Source organism: Delphinus delphis, chromosome 3 (assembly GCF_949987515.2).
Source record: "Delphinus delphis chromosome 3, mDelDel1.2, whole genome shotgun sequence".
Classification (NCBI taxonomy): domain Eukaryota; kingdom Metazoa; phylum Chordata; class Mammalia; order Artiodactyla; family Delphinidae; genus Delphinus; species Delphinus delphis.
In genome coordinates this window covers 116,269,033-116,290,179 of record NC_082685.1, presented here as the reverse complement: position 1 = coordinate 116,290,179, position 21,147 = coordinate 116,269,033, and the positions used below count along the sequence as shown (strand labels likewise).

Sequence of the window (21,147 nt, the reverse complement as noted above, 5' to 3'; positions counted from 1 at the left end):
AGAACAAGGCTCCCTATTCCATGATGGAAATTTTCAAATGCAGAAATAAACCCTGTTTGTTATTTGGACACATATCCCTGCAGATACACTGAACTACCATTTAGGAAGGTTTACATTAAGATTTTTTTCTTGGTAATCTATTCCTATTTGGGGGGCCTCTTTTTGCTGTACACTACTGTATTCAACTGCTATCGAATTACCATCAGAAAATGTTAAAATCATAATTACGAATATTTTAGTTATTTAAAATTTTTTTCTTGCCATGTTCAATTTCCTAATGACAGAAATGGTCCTTTTTTTTTAACGAGTTTATTGGACACACTTTACAATGGTGTGTTAGTTTCTGCTTTATAACAAAGTGAATCAGCCATACATATACATATATCCCCATATCTCCTCCCTATCCCACCGCTCTAGGTGGTCACAAAGCACCCAGGTGATCTCCCTGTGCTATGTAGCTGCTTCCCACTAGCTATCTATTTTACATTTGGTAGTGTGTATATGTCTATGCCACTCTCTCACTTCGTCCCAGCTTACCCTTCCCCCTCCCCGGGTCCTCAAATACATTCTCTAGTAGGTCTGTGTCTTTATTCCCGTCTTACCCCTAGGTTCTTCACTTTTTTTTTTTTTTCTTAGATTCCATATATATGTGTTAGCATACGGTATTTGTTTTTCGCTTTCTGACTTACCTCACTCTGTATGACAGACTTTAGGTCCATCCACCTCATTACAAATAACTCAATTTCATTTCTTTTTATGGCTGAGCAATATTCCATTGTATATATGTGCCACATCTTCTTTATCCATTCATCTGTCTATGGACACTTAGGTTGCTTCCATGTCCTGGAGAAATGGTCGTTTTAAATTTTACTCAAAATTTAAGTTAAATAAACTTGTTCTTTCGTAAAATGATTGTTGTTGCAAACGAAAATTATTAACAAGTTTATTAACAAGTAAGATGTCTCAGTATAAAATCACTTCCTAGTATTGGTACTCTAATTTTATCTAGAATATGCCTGGAAGGCAACAATCACTACACATTTTCAAAACATAATATATACAGCACTTGCAAGTAGGATAGTCAAAACTGTTGGCCTTTTGACACATTGACCATGTGAGGAAGAATATCATCAGCGGCATCATCACCCTAGGAAATAATTATCTAGCGATGCAAATTTAAAATATTCACATACAGTAAATTTATATAGAAGAATACTATGGGGTAAGGGCACTGCTTTTATCTATTCACTACCATTATTATAATTGAGTATATAAAAAGTCTACCTCTCCCATTTTGAATTATTTTCTGTTCGGAAAATAGAAGACATTTTAATTTCTCGTGATGGCCGGTTACCGAGAAGGAGGACTTGTTATTTCTAAGAGCAAGAACCTAGTTTTATATGAATACACGCCTGGAGACGTAAAACCTAATTTTAGAAGGCATTTAATTTCACCTACAAAGCAGTTGATGTGTTAGAAACAGCATACCTCAAAAGCTATCCTGCAATATTAGCAGAGGACCGTCCACCGAATCTATCCACTGAAGCCATTTCTATTTTTTACCAGCGGCGATGGAACTGTATTATTGTGGAATATGTGGCACGTTCGGTGTTTAATAGGCTCCCAGGGAAGGGCTGTCACTTTGGAGGTGGTCCTGAGGTATGGAAGTTGGGCTGGGGTAGCGTCGTCGTGCTCAGAGGCAGCCACACTTACAGGCCATTTTGGTCGAGGCCTCACAGGGCGGAGCAGCGTCCGTGCGGGTTCCTCCAGCGAGCCAGAGGCTCGGGCCCGCGCGCCGGCCGCAGGGGGCGCGAGCGGGAGCCCGGCGGCGCGCCGAAGCCCGAGGCTGCAGCGCGGGCTTAGAAACCGCTGCCACGCGCCGCCGGGCGTAGATCCATAGGCCCCGCAAGCCCCGGCCACGGTTTTCCCAGCCCCGCCGCCGTTGCCAAGGCGACAGCCGCCTAACGTTCCAGCGGCAGGCCCCGCCCACGCCCAATCAGACCGGCGCTAGCTGGAGCCCAGATTTTCTTTGTTCCGCAGCCATTTCAGGCCCCGGAGGGGAGGCAACGCCGCTTCGGCAGAGGGCCCGAGCACCGGAGGCCTCTGGGATGGTGTGGGACCGGGTAGGTGGCGTGAGGGTGCGCGGCCCCGGACTGGAGGGCGGGAACGGAGGCAAGCTGTTCGGAAGCTGCCTGACGGGCCGCGGGGAGAGGCGCCGGACCCGCCGCCGCATTCTCGGTGCCCGCCCTGCCGTTTGGAGCCCGGCGGCGGCGGCGGCGGCGGCGGCGGCGGCGCGGTTCTAAGCCCAACAGCTGCCCGCCCGGGCGTCCCTGGGGATCCGGACAGGGGGCTGGCGGCGGCTCTTCAGGTGTCCGAGGTTAGGGTCTGAAGCCCGTTAGGAGCGGTGGGAAGACGGTGTGTTCCTCGGGGAGCCTTTGCCCCCGACCATTAAACCGCGGCGTTTCAGGGCCCTGGGTACCGCAGTCGCTGCCCTGGGACACCTGCTTCCCGAGGGTTCTGGGCACTGTCGGGCGCTGCCCCGGATGCCCGGTCTTTGTCCCCGCCCGGCCCCCTCTGCCCGGGTGTCCCTGGTCCACGCAGACCATCGCCACCACACTCCGCTGTCTGATCGCTTTCTCCAGGCGGTTCTTTCCAGTTGGGGACTCATGGTTTCACGACATGTGTACATAATTTTAATGTTTGTAACTGTACGGGTTTTGCGTGGGTTTGTGTTTTTTGCGCTTTTGCCCTTTTGTACTTCTCTCACGCGAACGCGCCACAGGGAACTGCTGCTGAGAAGCGGACCCACGCCACAGTCAACCTGTTTTGGGCATGGCTTTCATCCTTCGAAAACAATCGCCTGTTATTCGTTTCCTGATTTTAAAAATCAACTGGATTTTGCAAGGATTGCTTACAGTTTAAGTCCGTTATCTTAATAATCGCTAATCAGTTCGGTTCTTCAGCAGATAAAAATGTAGAAATTTAAAGTTGGAGACTATCCACAAATTGATTTTGACAGTTGTATTAAGAAGCTCAGTAACGATCCTGCGTTGAAGCTCATGACTTCAATGATGAGTGCATAAATGGTGCTTTTCTTTTTTTTTTAATCTAAAGGAAAGATGTTTTTAAAATACAAATTGTATCGTGGAATAGGTATTTGAAACTGTAAGGTTGTAAAATGGCTGTCCTGACATGCTCATTATTAGGATAACAAGTTACTTTTGGATTTTAAGTTTCTCTGTTTTATTAAATTTTCATATTAGAATGGTAAATAAGTTATGCCTAATGAAGCAGGGGAGGATTCCGTCTTTTGAAAATGATTCTGTTTTCCACTTTCACTCCCTCCTGCACCCCATTCTTCTTAGAGAGTGACTCCGCCAAGTTGAAAACTTGCAACTGCAAAAGAGAAATATTAGCTTGAAGGTGCAGATTTCTTCTTTACTCCTCAGCATATGCAACGCATAAATGTGTAAGTTTGGCAGTACGGTTTTTACTTCACCTAATTTAATGGGAGCCTAATGAACTATTAGTGCTCCATTTTCTTTTTCCTAAAAGGGGCCCCCACCAGATTAGCCTTGATGTAGTTACATCTTCATCCTAGATATTCAGGGAATTACTAAATTCCTCCCACTGAAATATCTATAAAAATATTTTAAGGTAATCGAGCTTATTATCATTACATATTGTGAGCAGGATAAGCTTTTGGTAAAAATATGTATGATTCTGGTTGTAAATCTTTCCATTATCAACACTTGTTATTGTATTCATTGTTTTTATGACTAGTTTTTCTTCTTTATATAATGTTAAAGCCATCTCATGAGTCTGTTTTTCTAAATACTGTAAATGAACTGCATTGAAATATAAATGTACTATGTTTAGAAGAATTGCTTGCAGTCAACCATGTTGGATTCTGCAGATACTGTTTTTAAGAAAAGGAATTTGGTTATAAAGGAAGCCAAACCAAGTGACATACGTAATGAAATAAATTTAGCAAATGTAAACTGCAGAGAAGAACACAGCAGTAAGTGGAAGTTATTTTTATTGCCCAGGGTGTAAATTATGAATATTTTTTCCTGGAATTGATATTTGAATATGTATTGGTGCCAAAAAGACCTTGTTCCTAAAAAAACAATTTGGTTTACCAGCAAAAGGGTGAGAAAGCTGAGGAAGTCAAGGTGATTGATTAACTGATGAAGTTTTTAAAAACAGTGGAGAATAATGCCACCTTCAGAAAGGAGGTTGAGAGACAGTTAAATTCCCCAGGTGTTGAAAATCTTTCTTAGTTGGTTCCATTCAGCCCGTGCTATGGTAGCTATCTGGTGAGTGTTGGCAGGTAAGAGGGGTCTCCTGGGTGGCAGAGGGTGAGAACTTTACAATGGAAGACAAATGTTTGCAAAAGTGGTAACTGTAGATTTACCACTACAATTACAACTACAAACTGTAATTGTAGTTACATGGATGGGTGTTAGTGTGGGAAAGAGTTTCTAGAAGCCACCCTTGCTGGCTCTAAGACCTCCTTACTAGAAGAATTCTTTGAAGTACTGTCAGTAGGTGTAATAAGTAAGAATGTTAAGAGTTCCAGAGTCTCAGTGGTTAAATGAGATAATGGAACAGGAAATAGGGGTGGAGATTTGTCTTAGAATTTTCTGGAGTTGATAGAACCTATACAGGAATGGTGGCTACATCTTATTCCAAAATGGCACCTGATGGCAAAGCAAATATTTGAATTCAGAACTGAAGGAAAGCTGAAAGAAATCTCATATCTGAAAGGCCACAAGGTTTGAATTGGCATGTGCCTTTTCAATGGTTAAAATTTTTAAACAAAGCAAGTCTTTTCAGTGTAGTATAGCAGAAGCAGGAACTCTGGAGCCAGACTACTTGGATTCAAGTCTTGGCACCTTCCATAATTAACTGTGTAACCTTGAACAAATTACTTCATCTCACTGTGCCTCAGTTATCTCATCTTTTAAGGAATTAATCTTATGAGGATTAAATGAGTTAATACTAAGCTCTTAGAACTTGGCCTGGCATGTAGTAAACACTTCGTACATAATAACTGCTATTATTATCATCGTCATGATCATTGGTATTATAGAAAACACCATAAAATAATAATCACTAATATCAGGACCATGAGGTAACTACTGTAAACCCTTTGATACATTTCCTTCCAATATTTTTTCTCAGTTTATTTGATCTTTACACAGTTGAGACTTTAATATTAACAATTTTGCATTCTGCTATTTTCACCTAGCACCATAAGCTTTCTCTTGCGAGTAAATTATTTCATCAGCATCTTTTCAAATGACCACAATGTTTTTGTGAATTTCTCATAAGTAAACGTTTTACTGTTGGACAGTTAGCAAGTTTCTTTTTGCAGTTGTAAGAAACACTACAGTGAACATTCTTATACATAAAACAGTTTCTGTGTTTTAGATTATTTCATTAAAATAGATTTCCCAAAGTGAAGTGTTGAGTCAGAGTATATGAACATCCAGAGCTCATGGTTCATATCGCCAAACTGCTTTTACTTAAGGGAATTTAATAAGGGACCTAAGTTGAGGAGCACAGCATTTATTGCCCTTTTGCTTGAGTTGGGAGGGAAGAGAGAGTGAGTTAACATTTTTTTCTGTATAACATACTGGGCATCATCTGTAGGCATTTAGCATACATTGTTACTTTTATGTACATTATGCTCATTATCCTAGCCCTATGTTGCTTTACACATGAGAGTTACTTCCATTTTACTGGATGGGAGAACTGAAGTATCGGTAAGTAAGTACTTTGCCCAAGGACTCAAGAGTGTTCAAGGCTGGATCTGAGTCTAGATCTGCCTCATTACAAAACCCAAAACTTTGTAAGTTTTATGTGATACACATATTCAGAATCTTATAATAAATATGTATACATTGAATGAATACAAAATCTTTAAAGGAATCTTATAATTCACTGTAACAGTGAATCTATTAACTGTAGATTGTAGATCACATTATTAAGATAGTGAAACTGAGCTGGAAGTAATGAATGAGTAAATTACAAAGTTAAAACAGGTAAGGCTTAACTATCCAAATATATTTTAAAAAGGAAAAAAAAACTCCTTACCTGGATGAGATGTAATATGTATGTATGTAATGAATGTAATGAATATATAAAGCTGGTTTCTAAAATGATTGCAGCAAGCATTTGTGGGTGAAACACTCTTTGTAAAGACCTCAACACAGATAGAGGAGAAAAAAACAAATCCATCAAATTTAGGGGAGGGCTTCCCTGGTGGCGCAGTGGTTGAGAGTCCGCCTGCCGATGCAGGGGACGCGGGTTCGTGCTCCGGTCCGGGAAGATCCCACATGCCGCGGAGCGCCTGGGCCCGTGAGCCATGGGTGCTGAGCCTGTGCATCCAGAGCCTGTAAAAAAAAAAAAAAAAAAAATTAGGGTATAAGAGGAGTGACAAAGGCCCAGTAAATAACTATATTGAAAAATATGTTTAGTGAAACGCCTGGCAAAGTAAACTAAAATCAATAATAAATAAATAAATAAATAATTGAGATGTACAAGTTAAGGAGAATAAGACTACCAACAAGGTGTGTGAGATTAATTTTATACTGAAAACTAAAGCAAAAAAAAAATTTTTGAGTCGTGTTTTATAATTGACTTTGAAGCACTCTGAAGCCATTAGTGAAGTAATTATCAGTGAAGTCCCTGAAACCTCAGGTGCCAAAGTAACCACCATAGATGAAAAGGTTGATCCCAGAAAGGCCAAGATTCCATTGCTTTTGTCTTCACTAGGGAAGGAATTAGGGGAGAGAAATACTTCAGCAGATTGTGAGTGTACAAAATAGATACAAATAAGTGATTAGGAATAGGTGGTATCCATCAAAATTGTAAGTAAATGAATATAAAACATTGATCATTATGCTGCCATTAGAAATGTTTTTGAAAAATACTTAATGAAGTAAAAATATAGTTTATTTTAGCTAGAGCATAGGAAGGTGATGAGAAACATGCCAAATTATGAAGGACTTGTGCCCTTTATTCATTCAGTAAGCATTTTTAGTGCTGACATTGTCCCTTGTCCTCAAGAGATTTAGATACTACTGTAGAGAGAGAGATGTAAACAAAAAGGTGCAATGAAGTGTAGATAAAGCTCTTACGATATGAATCTGAGGAGACACCCAGTAAATATTTTCTGCTTTGTAGGCCAGCTCAGCCATTGTGCAAACGCAGCCATAGACAATATGGAAACTAATAGGTGTGGCCAGATTTGATTGGTGGGCTTCAAGTAGAGAATCTCTTAAAGTATATACTAGAAGGATTTCAGGAAGAGGCACCTACCAAGCCTTGTGTTGCCCTAGCATGAGCCATTGAAAGATTTGAAATGAGAAATATGCAGCGTTGATTTGTGTGATTCATTAAGAGCAGAGAAATAGAAAAATAGGTTAATTTTAGTTGCTATAAACTAAGAAGAGAATCCAATTTTTTAAGTGGGCAAATTCACAGAAGAGGAAGTACAGCTAGCCAATAATGAAATAATGCTCTACCCCACCAATAGGGAAATGCAAAATAAAACAGTGAAATTTTTTTTTACCCATCATATTGGCAAAAGTGATAAAGTTTTACTAGTATGTATCGATAAGATTGTAGGGAAACTCAAACATTGAATAAATCAGTATAGCCATTTTAATTTTAAAGTAAAAACATTTTCGACCTAAGCAATTTCCATTTGTTAGAGAAACATAGGGGTATATCAGGAATCATGTATATTCAAAAATATCTTTGTCAGTTGCCCCAGAACCTCCAGACTTCCAGGTCACCTTTTTTTTTTTTTTAAATTCATTTATTTAATTTATTTATTTTTGGTTGCATTGGGTCTTTGTCGCTGCACGCGGGCTTTCTTTGGTTGTGGCGAGCGGGGGCTACTCTTGTTGTGGTGCGCAGGCTTCTCATTGCGGTGGCTTCTCTTGTTGCAGAGCATGGGCTCTAGGTGCACAGGCTTCAGTAGTTGTGGCTCGTAGGCTTTAGAGCGCAGGCTCAGTAGTTGTGGCACATGGACCTAGTTGCTCTGCAGCATGTGGGATCTTCCCAGACCAGGGCTCGAACCCGTGTCCCCTGCATTGGCAGGTGGATTCTTAACCACTGCACCACCAGGGAAGCCCAGGTCACCTTTTATCTCCTGCATTCTAAGTCATTAAAAGGTCTATATTTGTCTCCTTTTTTTGAAACCGCTTAACAACTCTTCATATTCTTCTACTGTGCCCACTGGAATTTACAGTCAGTCATCCACAAAATCTAGTCTCAACCTAGCTACTGTTCTCCCTCCCTTCTCCCTGAAAATCCTGTTTTGGATTGTGTCATCAGATTATGTGACTACTACCCTTCATGATTGCTGTCAACTGCTAACTGTTCAGGTCATTCCTCCTCATTTCTTAATTATTTTAGCTCCAGGCTCATTGCCTCTCTCTCTAATACCATCTCAGTCTTTATGTTGAGATTAAAATGAGTATACCTGATCTTCCCTCCAGTGTTCTTCCCATCTGTTCTATCTTATCTCAGTCATTCACTCCCAAAGTGATACCCTCTTGCATTGTCAATAACTACAGGCCCTCTATGGTTACCATTTCATGTTTTCTACTCCTTGACCATACTTCCTTTTTTAGTAGTTCACTCCTTCTAGTTAGTATCTCAGCCCCAACCTTCTTTTTACCCCAGTGGAATCTCCAGTCCATTGATCCTATTACTGTGTCCATGCTATTCACCCTCTTGATGTTTTTACTTCCCTTTCTTACTCAGTTTAAATTCCATGGTTAATCACTCCTTTGGATAGCTCCCTTGTTCTTTGCTTGTTTAGTAGAACCATACCCTGGTTAAAACCAACTCTCTGCTTTCTTTGTGCCTGCCCCTATATAACTTAGTATGGCTGGAAGGAAACACACAACCACATATGACCACATATCTCACATTACTTGTTAATGCTGCCTGTTGATTATACTGTATTTTCCTAGTCTGTTCACTTTCCTACTTCCCTTAATAACTGTTTCATATCTTCTTCAAACCTCCAATATAACTTTTCCCATCTTCATTTTCAGTTCATGACCTTGCTTCTTATTTTGTTAAGAAGATTGAAGCAATCAGAAAACTTCCACACACTCCCACCACCCCATGAACTACCATCATCTGTGTCAGTACTTGCTATCTTCCTGGTTTTCATCTTAGATGAACTGTTTTATGTTCTTCTGTGTGCTTTTGTACTAGATCCATCCTTTCTCCTCTATCATCTGCTCAAGGAATTGCTTCAGCTTCTGTCCTTCCACATCAATTTTTTTTCTTTACTGGATTATTTCTGTCAGCAAACAGACAAGCTATTATTTCTGCCATCTTAAAAAAATTGATCCACTCTTCACCACCTGTTTCCCCATATTTTTGGTTTCCTTTTGCCCCATTATTCCCCGAAAGAGTTGTCTAAATTTGCTATTGCCAAGGTTTCTCCTCCCATACTCTGTTAAACCCACTCCAATCAGGCCAGTGCACCATTCCTGCTAAAACAGCTCCTTAATTTCTCCAGTAACTTCCATGTTGCCAAATGCCATATGTCCTTGATTCTGTTCATCTTACTTGACCTATCAGCAACATTTGACAGAGCTATTTCTCTTATTCTTGAGACACTTTCTTCTTTGCTTTGCAGGATACTTACACCCTTGGTTATCTCCTACCTCAGTGCCTGCTTCCTTGTAATTCTCCTTTGCTTTTCTTCTCACAGACCTCTTAGTGTTGGAGAGCCCCAGAGCTCAATCCTTGTTTTTTGTTTTTCGTAAATACTCAGGTAATCTCATTCAGTCTCATGGCTTTAATTACCATCTAAATGCTAGCAATGCCCAAATTTAGATCTTTAGCCTCTCTCCCTAATTCCTTACATGTTCAACTGCCTATTCAACATCTCTACCTAAATGTCTAATAATAGGCCTCAAACTCAGCTTGTCCAAAACTTACCTCCTAAACTTCCTCCCCAGTACCTACTCTACCCATAGACTTCCCTATTTTGGTTTGTCAATGGCAACTCCATCCTCTCAGTACCTCAGGCTAAAATATTGGAGTTGTTCTTGACTTTGCTTTTTCTTTGACACTTTAGATCCATTCCTTCAGGGCGACCAGTTTTTTTCTATATCATCAAAATATATCCAGAATCTTACCATGCTTCACCTTTTCCACTGCCACCACCCTGGTCTAAGCCACAACCATCGTATCTCTTTGGATTACTTAAATAAGTTACTACCTGGTCTCCCTATTCTACCCTACCCTCCTCCCAGTAGTCTTCCCTCAGTATAGTAGCCAGAGCAAACCTTTCACAAATTAAGATAGTCTCTGTCACTCCTCTATTCAAAGCCCTGCAATGGTTCCCCCTTTCACTCAGAGAAAATCTAGTCCTTACAGTAGACTACAAGGCTCTACATAGTCTGCCCAGCCCACGCCCCTTTCTCCTTACTTCCCTGACCTCATTTCCTACTACCACTTTTCCTCCTTGCTCACTGGCCTTACCTCCAGGTCTTTGCTCAGATCTCACATTCTCTAAACACTCTGTTTAATACTGCATCCTAGCCCCCCATCCCCCTTATCCTGGATTCTTTTTTACTTTGTGCATAGCACACACCACCTAACACACTATAGCAGGGATCAGCAAGCTAGAGCTCCATTGCTCTGTGGCCTGTTTTTGTACAGCTTATGAGCTAAAAATGGTTTTTACATTTTTTTAAGGATTGTAAAACAAAAACAAAGAACATACAACAGACTATTCTTACTGTTTGGCCTGAAGGTGGTCTGCAAAATCCAGAATATTTACCTTCTGGGCCTTTGCAGGGAAGTTAGCACTAAATATTCTGTTTATTGTCTTTCTCCTCCCACATGAATAAGCTCCAGGACGGCAAAGATCTTTGTTTTATTTATTGCTCTATTTGCAATAACTAGAACAGTGCCTAGAATATAGGCACTCAGTAAATATTTGTTGAATGAATGAATTGCTTGTAATGGTATAAAATTATAATGAAATAGAGCTATATATACAATGAGTAGGAAAGCTAAGGCATATTTTGGATGAGTTTTTATAGAACAGAAATAAAATTCTTTTTATTTCGACAGAAACATACGATTTAAATGAGCAAAAAACAGCTCTGTAAGGATACACATCAAATGAATATTAGAGTACCTTTGGGGAGGAGACCAGGATTAGGAGAGGTACTTGAAGAGAACTTGAATTTCATCTGTATTGGTTACTTTTTTTATACAATGAGAAGCAGTAACATCAATTTTTCATTTAAAGATACTTTTAATGAAGAGAAAGGGGGAAAAATAGGTACTGACTAAAGCAATGAGAAGAAATAGAGAGTAATGGGGTGTAGAGAGAGGGAAGAGAACATTGCCTTTCTTAAAGGTCATATTTGGCCAGCAATCTGAATGAGAAGGAGTGAGCAATATGAATATTTGAAGAAAGAACAAGCAAAAGTGAGACTCTTAAGTAGGAAAAAGCATAACAACATCAGGGAACTGCAAGAAAACTAGCGTGGAACATAGTGGAAAAGGGGGGGCAGAGTCTGCTAGTAGGGAGGACCCCACATTAGGAACAATTTTGTAGGCCATGGTAAGAATATGAGGTTTTATTTTTAAGTGTGATGAGAAACCATTGGATGGTTTTGATGGAGAGAAGACATGATTTAATTCCAGTTCTAACTTGATCATTTTTGCTGCTTTGTCTCAGAATGGGGCTGTAAGTGAACAAAAGAGAAGGCTGGGAAACCAAATGTAGTAGACCATGCTTTTGTAGAAAATGGTATCTGGACTGGGGTAGACAGTGGAGAAGGTGAGAAATGGTCAGATTCAGAGTATATTTTGAAGGTATATTTTAAGGGCATATTTTGACAGTACTGACTGATGGTTTAAATGTGGAATATAAGAGAAATTAAGGATGAGTCCTTGGGATTTTGGCCTGAACAACTGGATGAACCGTAATAACTGCATTTAGTGATAATAGGCAACTGGAGGAGGAGCAGATTTGGGATGGGCAAGAGTTCTGTTTTAGTCAGCAAAGTTTGAGATACCCATTTAACAAACAAGTGGATATGTCTTATAAGGTGTTGGTTACTTGAGTCTGAAATTCAGAGAGCTATTCAGTGGCACAAACTGGATGAGATTATGTAGATAGGAGAAAGGTGCCTGGGATATTTAAGGGTGGGAGAGCCAGCAAAGGAGACCGACGAAGAGCAGCCAGTGAAGTAAAAGGAAAACCAAGGGAGATGTGATGCCACAGGCTAACAGGTGAAGGAATTGTTGCCCATTTTCAGCACTGTGGAGAAATTAAGATGAGGCCAAGAAGAAATCATTTGGTTTGGCAACAAGGAAATCTCAGTCTCTGAGGAGTGGAGTGAAGAGGGGGACATGGTGACTGTACATAACTTTCAAGATGTTTCTGTGAATGGAAGGGAAATTGAGAAATTGAGCAATAGTGGAGGGTAAATGGAGTCAAAGCTGGTTTTTAAAGATATTTTTAAATAATTTGAAAGTTAGAGAAAAGTTGTGAGAATAATTGGGAGAACTCCCATATACCCCTTACCTGGATCCACCAATTTTTAACGTTTTGCCACATTCTTCCCACCCACCCCATACACAAGTAATTATTTTTTTGATCATTTGAGAGTAGGTTGCCTACATCTTGCCCCTCTACTCCTTAACCTGAGTCTGTATATCTTAAGAGCCAGGATATTCTCTTCTGAAAGCACATATAGTTATCAAATTCAGGAAATTTAGTTTTTTACAATCTGTATTACAATTCTGTCACTTGTCCCAGTAACATCCTTTATAACATTTTTCCTCCAGTACAGGATCCAGTCTAGGGTTTTATACTGCTTTTAGTTGTCATCTTTTTAGACAAAGAGTTTTTTTTTTTAATGGAACTTTGCCATTTTCTCCTCATAACAGCCCCGTGAGATAGAAGTACTGTTAATTATATCATTTTATAGATCAAAGGTTAATGATTCTTTCCATGACTAATAAGTGGCAGAGCAAGAACTCAAAGTCAAGCCAAGGAACTCCAGGGTTTGTACTCTTAAGCTCTATACAACAGTGCCTCCCATGTAGTGCTTGGAAAAATCTGAAATTCCATGTTTGAAGTGGGCAGACAAGTCAAATATATAGATCAGAGGCACTGATTCTTATATTAAAAGGATGATTTTAAACTTCTAGATCTGGATTATAACTCTTTGTAATGGTGGATCAGAGTGTAGTATGTCACCTTGATGAGCATCAGGGCAGAAGGAAAGCACAAGGAAAGTGAAGATATTTACACTTCATATGTAAATTTTACCAGACTTCAGTATAAATGATATGTTTTCAGAGTTACTGCTGCTGATTGTTTAGAAAGGTAAAATGAAGTACTTGGGTTAATTCTTTTGTGGTAAAGTTTAGTTGACAGTATATATGGACATGGACTGAAGAGTCCTGATATATGTTTCAGCTCATAAAATGCTGTTTGTCTGGGCTTCCCTGGTGGTGTAGTGGTTGAGAGTCCGCCTGCCGATGCAGGGGACACGGGTTCATGCCCCGGTCCGGGAAGATCCCACATGCCGCGGAGCGGCTGGGCCCGTGAGCCGCGGCCGCTGACCCTGTGCGTCTGGAGCCTGTGCTCCGCAACGGGAGAGGCCACAACAGTGAGAGGCCTGCGTACCAGGAAAAAAAAAAAAATGCTGCTTGTCAAACCTTTATTAGAAAATATTAGGAGACTTAATTTAGGAAAAGAGCGTTAAACAGTGAATCATTGAAACCACAGATGCTCCAGAGCAGGAATTAGAATGCTCCATTGGATTTTTAGTTCAATAATGTTTTATACAGTTTTCTGTTACACAGTTTTCTGTTACACAGTTTTGAGGGGATAATGGGTAAAGACTTCTGTTGGGTAGAAACCCAAGTTGTGATGAAAATTTTTGTACATAACATTTTCAGCTAAAAATTGTTCTTACTACTGAATAACTTCGGTAAGAAATGACCTAAACCTGGTGCAGTACTGTGCCCTTTCACAGGAGCCCAAGTATTTGCTGAAAGAATCAAATGACATGAAGCTCTCACTCAGGTAATTTAGTAGTCCCAGAACTACACTTGAACAATTGAGTTGAACACAAGTTTCCCTGAAGACTTGGAGAATTTCAGTAGCAAGTATAAAGAAAAGAAGTAAGGCTGGCTTTTGTATGTAGAATATGACCAGACTCATTATTTTCTAAATGTTTTGCTTCTAGAAGCTGAAAAGGAGCATGGTCTTTAGTTGCTTTATAAATGAGGAAATGAACCAAATGAGTGTAAATGATTCGTACAGGATTGCCCAGCCAGTTCTTTGTGCAGAGAAGAACTGAGACAAGAGCCCCAGATCTCTGACACGCCTTTTTTCCTGATGTTATTTTGGCTCATTGTGGCACAGAAGACTTAAAGACCTGGGCAGTTTGTCCCATGAGGTTACACTGCGGCTGGGAGTTGAAGTGTCTGTTTCGCCTCCCCACATGTCATCCTTCCCTTGGTCTGACACCACCCCACCGTAAGTCAAGGATGAAACGGTGGAGAAACTGTAAAGGTAGGAGGTTTTTCTGGAGTCTTGTTTTAGCACAGGTAGTAAGCTCAGAATCAAGAGAGTGGTATAGTAGTTTAAGATTTAATGTAGGAATTTGATGGGGAAGGTTAAGAGCCAGTAGAGAAATAAAAAGTTGAAGCATAAAAAGGAAAAGGCTCTAATAAAAAGCCTAGCTTTATTTTAACCTTACATCCCAGTGGGCTAGGGGCTTTTGTGTTGGTGTTGTTACTTGCTGATAAGGTGCACGGCAGGTATTTTTATTTGTAAAACAGAATCTACACATTCACCAGTGAGATTCTAGTAGAGTTGTCCTGTCAGCAACCAGGACAAAATTGTGATTTCAGTTAAAATTATCATTTGGGAATTATTATTTATTGGGAAATACAAACTCCCATACATCTCAAATGCTTTGGAATCAAGTTTATCAAAATACCTTAGCCACATATTGAATTGTTGAATTGAATAACATAAAAAAATCTTAGGAATTTCCTAGTTCATCTCTCTCCTTCCAGGCTTTTATTGTATTTGTAGTTTCCAGCTATAAAATCCAGCTTATTACAAGTGCTGAATAAATGTTTGCTTATTGATTTAATTTCTGGAGTTTCTTCCTTCTAGAATATGCGTATTACTCCTGTAAGAGTATATAATGAAGAGTTAAATGAAGACTATGTATTTTATTAACTGTAAATAATATGGATTAGTGGCCTGTGACATTTTTTCTAAAATTGAAATATTATATGACTTAAGACAAAGATTTTGCTTTCTATGTCCCCAACCCTACCGCAGGAAAATGATTTAGGAAAAATTTGTTTTATAATAAATGAATTTATTTTTCTAAGAATCAGTTTAGTGTAGTAGAAATAGTGTATACTTTTAAGGCAGTTCATTAGACTCCTGTGTCTACCAGTTATAAGTGTATGATCATGGATGGTATCCATCTCATAGACTAAATAGACACACAGAGCTATACCATTAGTGTCAAGTTATAATTTGTAAGCATTTTTTCCCACCCTATCTTAGTTATTACATTAGCTTCCTTAGGCAGAAAAATATATTAAGAAGAATCTGTGGACGATTCTAAGATAATTATTTTATCTTAAATGAAACAGTTTTCATTTATTTTCTAAAGATCTTAATTTTATTTCTTTCTGTTTTTTTTTTTATTGGAGTATAGTTGACTTACAATGTTGTTAGTTTCTGCTGTACAGCAAAGTAATTCAGTTATACATATACATATATCCCCTCTTCTTTAGATTCTTTTCCCATACAGGTCATTATACAGTATTGAGTAGAGTTCCCTGTGCCATTCAGTAGGTTCTTATTAGCTTATATACTTTATATATAGTAGTGTATATATGTCAGTCTCAATCTCCCAATTTATCCCTCCCCACCCTTTCCCCCTTGGTAACCATGTTTGTTTTCTACATCTGTAACTCAATTTCTGTTTTGTAAGTAGGTTCATTTGTTCCATTTTTTTAGATTCCACATGTAAACTGTCTGACTGACTTCTGAAGATCTTAATTTTAAATTACTTAAATGATTTATGATTTATTTTCTTAAAGAGTGAAATAGTAAATGACACAAATAACTAACAAAATGAAAAGTACTAGAACTCCAGCCTTTTTCAGTTCAGTATATGCTAAATGACAAATTTAAATTATTTGTGGTATATGGTCATTTATTTATTTCTGTAGTCAAAGTTTTCTTATTCATTAGTAATTTTTGCTTAAAATATTTATAGTTGTAATTATTGGGAAAATCAATAGAACTTACTAGTACAGAAGTCTCAAGAACTGTTGTAGATGAATTGTAGATCCTCTTTTCTAAGGTAAAATTCATTTTAATTTGCTTTTGGCTTTTACATTTTTGTGGGATTTTTTTTCTTCTAGTTCAGTGTATGGTTTAATGGAGCTATTTATTGATTTTTTTCTTAAATGATATTTCCAGAATTATGTATCGATGTTTTGAAAAATTAGGAAGTTGATGAGAGATGCTTGAAATTCTTTTTATATTAAAGAATTATGGTATTCTTGTTGTAAATTTTGTAGTAGGCTTACTGTTTTTGTATATCTTTACATTTAAATGTCTCAACGTTAATTTGTTACTATAGCACTGTTAAAAAATATCTCCATACGTATAAGATATTAAAACCATAATAAAAAACTAATCACAAGTATGGAATCTGTAAATAATTCCCATTATCTAAGCAAAAGTAAAACTTCTGTGCTCTAATTCTCAGGACAGCCTTTCTCTGAGACTAGGTCTCTGGGATCATAAAACAATTTTTTAATCTTAAATAAACAGTTTTCATTTACTGTTTTCTAGTATAAGGTTTGGTACAGTTCTTTTGCTTTCCAAAGGTTGAATGTGTTTTTCCCCAGTACTATGAAGATACTCTTATTTTCAATGTTATCTTCATGTCATTGTGTCTACTCATTTTAATGGCATGATCTGGGAAAAAGTTGCTGCAAGTGCATCACTCTTCTGTAACTAAAACTTAACACTTTAAGTACCATAACCTTTAAGCATTTTCACAAAAAACTTTCTAAACTATGTTTCACACCTTCTTAAAAAGCAGGAGAGGTATAATTTAAACTTTTTAACAATTCTGTCATTATTATGAGTAGCAAGCGTCATACCATAATATAGTTACGTTCTCCGGGGTCTTTTCTCCTGCCCTATTTATGACTTAAAGTAATTATACTGTTGGAGATTTTTATTATTTATTTTCATTATGAAGGTAATATAACCACAATATTGAAAATTTTTTTTAAGAGAAAAGAAAAAAGGACTCATAATCTTAACATCCTAATACATTGCGAGCTTTTCATTGTTTCCCTCCAGTTTTTTCCATTTAATAATTGTCTTTTTTATACATGTTTTTTACATATTTGTTATTGTTCTCTCTTTTTTTTTTTTTTTTTTGGCCACACCTGGGCCCTCAGCAGTGAAAGCATGGAGTTCTAACCACTGGACCGCCAAGGAATTCCCTATAATTGTTCTCTACATACAACTTTTTATCATTTTTTCACTTTCTGATCATAAACGTTTTCCATGTCATTACAGAAATTAACTATCTTTTTTCAGTTGAATGTTGTTTTAGTTACCCATATATTTATTGTTGTATTAGAAATACTCCTGGGTTAAAATCTTCGAGAATAATGCTTTCTCTTCTGTAATTAAGATTCTTAGGATGCAGTCTCAGAAATATAATCATGAGGACAAAGGGTATAAAAATGGATAATAGCTCTTGATATAGATTGCTGAATTGATTTCCAGTAGGTTGTATTAGTTTACACTACCACCAGTAATTTGTTAAAGTTGATTCATCATGTCTTCAGCAGCATAGGATATTGTTATAAAATTATCTTTGCTAATTAGTCTAAAAACATTACTTCATTATTACATTTATTGATTACTAGTAAGATTCAGCATTTTCCCATGTTTGTTTACTGTTGTATTTCCTCTTGTGAATTTTTCTTTCATGTGTTATCTATTGGTTCTAAATTAGTGTTCCACATAAGTAAAGTTATTAATGTACAGTTGTCCCTTGATATCTGCAGGGGATTGGTTCCAGGACCCCCACCCGTACCAAAATGCACAACGCTCAAATCTCTTATATAAAATGGTGTAGAACAGACAGCCTTCCACATCTGGCATGTGGAACCTGCGGATAGAAAGGGCCAACCGTATTACTGTTTTGTTGGATCGCCTAAGTTTGTATTGCTGAAATATGCTAGGAGCTCCCTTCTATAATTGTTCAAATAAAGCGTGTGTTTATCCACCATATCTGTAAACAGTGGTGCCTCCTGGAAATCATGATAAGAGATGTTTTAGGTCCTTTGAGATGTGAACTGAGTCTTGGGAAGCAAGTATTACCTGAAAGCTGGCATCACAGTGAGGGTATGTTACTACTGTCCCTACATATCCCATTAGTATAAATGTTAATAAAATGAATTTGAGGCATTTATTTTTCCCTTGATGGCAGCAGAGGCAGTGATGGCCAGTGCTCAGAACCAAAGTAATATAATTTGAAAAAGGCAAGAGAAGGGAGAGGAGGAATAGAAGTAGATGTGTAAGGAATTCTGTTGTCTGTAAAGAGGGTGCACACCTGAACTGGCAGGTGGCTTTGTTCTTGGCTTTCTCTATTCTTCCTATTCAGTTTGCTCTTTGCCCATCTGGGTGTATTCATTATGCTCACTAGCTCTCAGAGACTTCCATGCCAGCTTTCAGATTTACTCTGGTGTTCAGTCTGAGGAAATTGACTTACATGATAGTCATCAGCCTTCATTAGTTCTGAGCCCTACAGTTCTGAGAGAACGCCCCTAAAAAGTTCAGTTCCTTCTACTTAAAGCAAATACATTTTGGGAATAGTTTATTTTTATATATATATAAAATTATGTGATTATATATTCAAATAGTTATTTACTATTTCTATTCTGATTAAGTGCTTCTGGTTCCAAGGAAGAAAACTTAATTCAGATTGTCATAAGAGAAAGGGAGAGATTTATTATTTTTTTAAAGTCATTTGTGGAAATAGAAAGCCATCTGGAAGCAAGGCAGCTCCAAGAAGCAGATACTGTTACTCTGGTGGACCATGTAATCTTGCTCAATGCTTCCTTGCTTCCTCTCTGTGCTGGTCCATTCTCTTCTGCTTTTGCTTACAATTCCCGCCTCTTTATAATTTTGTCATGTGTGTGGAATCGAATGATGGCCACTTGCCTACCACATTGTGACCTTTTAGCTTCTGCTTTGAGAACTGGTAAATGCTTAAATGATCTTAGTACTTCCTGTTTATATTTCTGAGAAAGGAAATTCAATTCACTTAGCTTATCTGTTTGTGCTGGGATTCATCATGTGGAGAGTTGGGTGCCCAATCCTGGTTTAATTAATTGCATTTAGGAAATGCAATCACAAAGTATCAACCTTGCCATTAGAACCGTTGGTTAGACATGGGCTGTAGGCTACTCAGTTTCCTTTAGAAAGAGCCTTTGGTTTTACTGACAATTATCAGAAAATCAGTGCACTATGCAAAAACAAAGAGGGAAAAGAACCTTATAATATAGAACTGGGTGTTGTTACTATGTTTTTAAAAATGGAAATCAAATTATTTTTCTTAATTAATTTGTAATGTTGGTTTCTGGGTCTTGATTTCTCCATTTTTAAAAAAACAAGATAGGGATGTTGTCTAATGCTGTTTCATTTTGGAGATAAGATGTTGGGATCGCTATTTTCTAATTACAGTTAAAGTTTGAATTGATAAATTCCAATTTCATGGGATGAGGGGGATGGATGGTGATAACAACATGATATTTAGTTGGCTGATAGATAACTCAGTGTCTCTGTTTATAAGATAACAAGCTTTTCAACCCAAGGTTCAGTTTTTAAGGGTATATTCTTATAAACTGAACACTTCCTTAGTATGTGTAAGAGATTAGTGTTATCTTTTATGTCTAGTGTAATCTCAGATTTCCTTACCATCTCACATTTTTTTCTAGGTTTTATATTCATTAATTTTTTTATGTGTCAATCTTGGTTGAGCCTCATTGTTTCTTTGTCATGGTAATAAAACAATAGAAGACTGCCCTTAATCACCTACTTAGTTTTCACCCTTATAAAATTTTTACAGCCTGATTACACTTATATCTGATTTAATATTCACCACTTGATTTCCGGTTCTTTTCTTTGTTCCTCTATTCCTCCAATATTTCTCTTTTGATTTTTCTATTTCTTTAGAATATCAACTCATTTAAATGACAGGTCATTAAAAAAAAATGACAGGTCAAACAGCCCATTTTGTTGCATATTCTTTGATCATACAAAAATAACTTAAGTAATCTTCATCTTAATTCTATCTGACGATACAAACTATCATCAGTAAAACTGTGTCTTAATGATAATTTTAGTGGGGGGGGTGAAGTGTGAAGGGATTGAACATTAAGTACCTACTATTGCATCATTTTACATTCTCAGTTAATCTTCTCATCAATACCATTTCGCAGATGACTAAACTATGGCTCTGAAAGTTAAGCTACTTTCCTAAAAAAGACAATTGGCAGAACTGAGATTGTATGTATGACTCTGGAGCCCATGCTTTTCCTCTATCTTCCTGCTTAGCAACAAAAATAGTGTAGAACAGTATTCAGCTCAGGCACTAACATTGTGTTGAATAAAAATTGATTTCCTTTCATGAGTTTTTTCTGCTGTGTCTGTCTTCCCACAGCTGAAATCTGAATGATATATGCCCCTGTATGTGTGAGTGAGATTTCAATGAACAAAGGAAAGATTAGACAAAAACTAATGGTAATCAGCCTACTGACTACTTACCACTTATCACCTTTCTGTTTTACTGTCTAAACTGCTCTGACCCTTTTACCAATTCAGCCCTGGCCGGTGAGCATTGTGCTATGTTCCTTTTTCTGTTGAAATATTGAATGTGAAATAATGAATGTGAAATATTGAATCAGCCCATTACACTTTAACAATCAAAGATAGTTTTGGACATGAATGAGAAACTCATAGGGCCCTCTCACTTCAGAACTTTAGGAGGACTC

The 21,147-nt window shown here is 37.9% G+C and overlaps 1 protein-coding gene across 1 annotated transcript in view; it reads left to right on the top strand.

Moving 5' to 3' along the window:
- The first annotated feature begins 1,747 nt into the window (after positions 1-1,747).
- TNPO1 (transportin 1) overlaps positions 1,748-21,147 on the top strand; it is an 89,178-nt gene continuing 69,778 nt past the window's right edge. Inside the window, exon 1 of the mRNA XM_060007183.1 lies at positions 1,748-2,123. Coding sequence (XP_059863166.1) covers positions 2,109-2,123 — 15 coding nt within the window. The 5' untranslated portion in view covers positions 1,748-2,108. The remainder of the gene's footprint in view (positions 2,124-21,147) is intronic.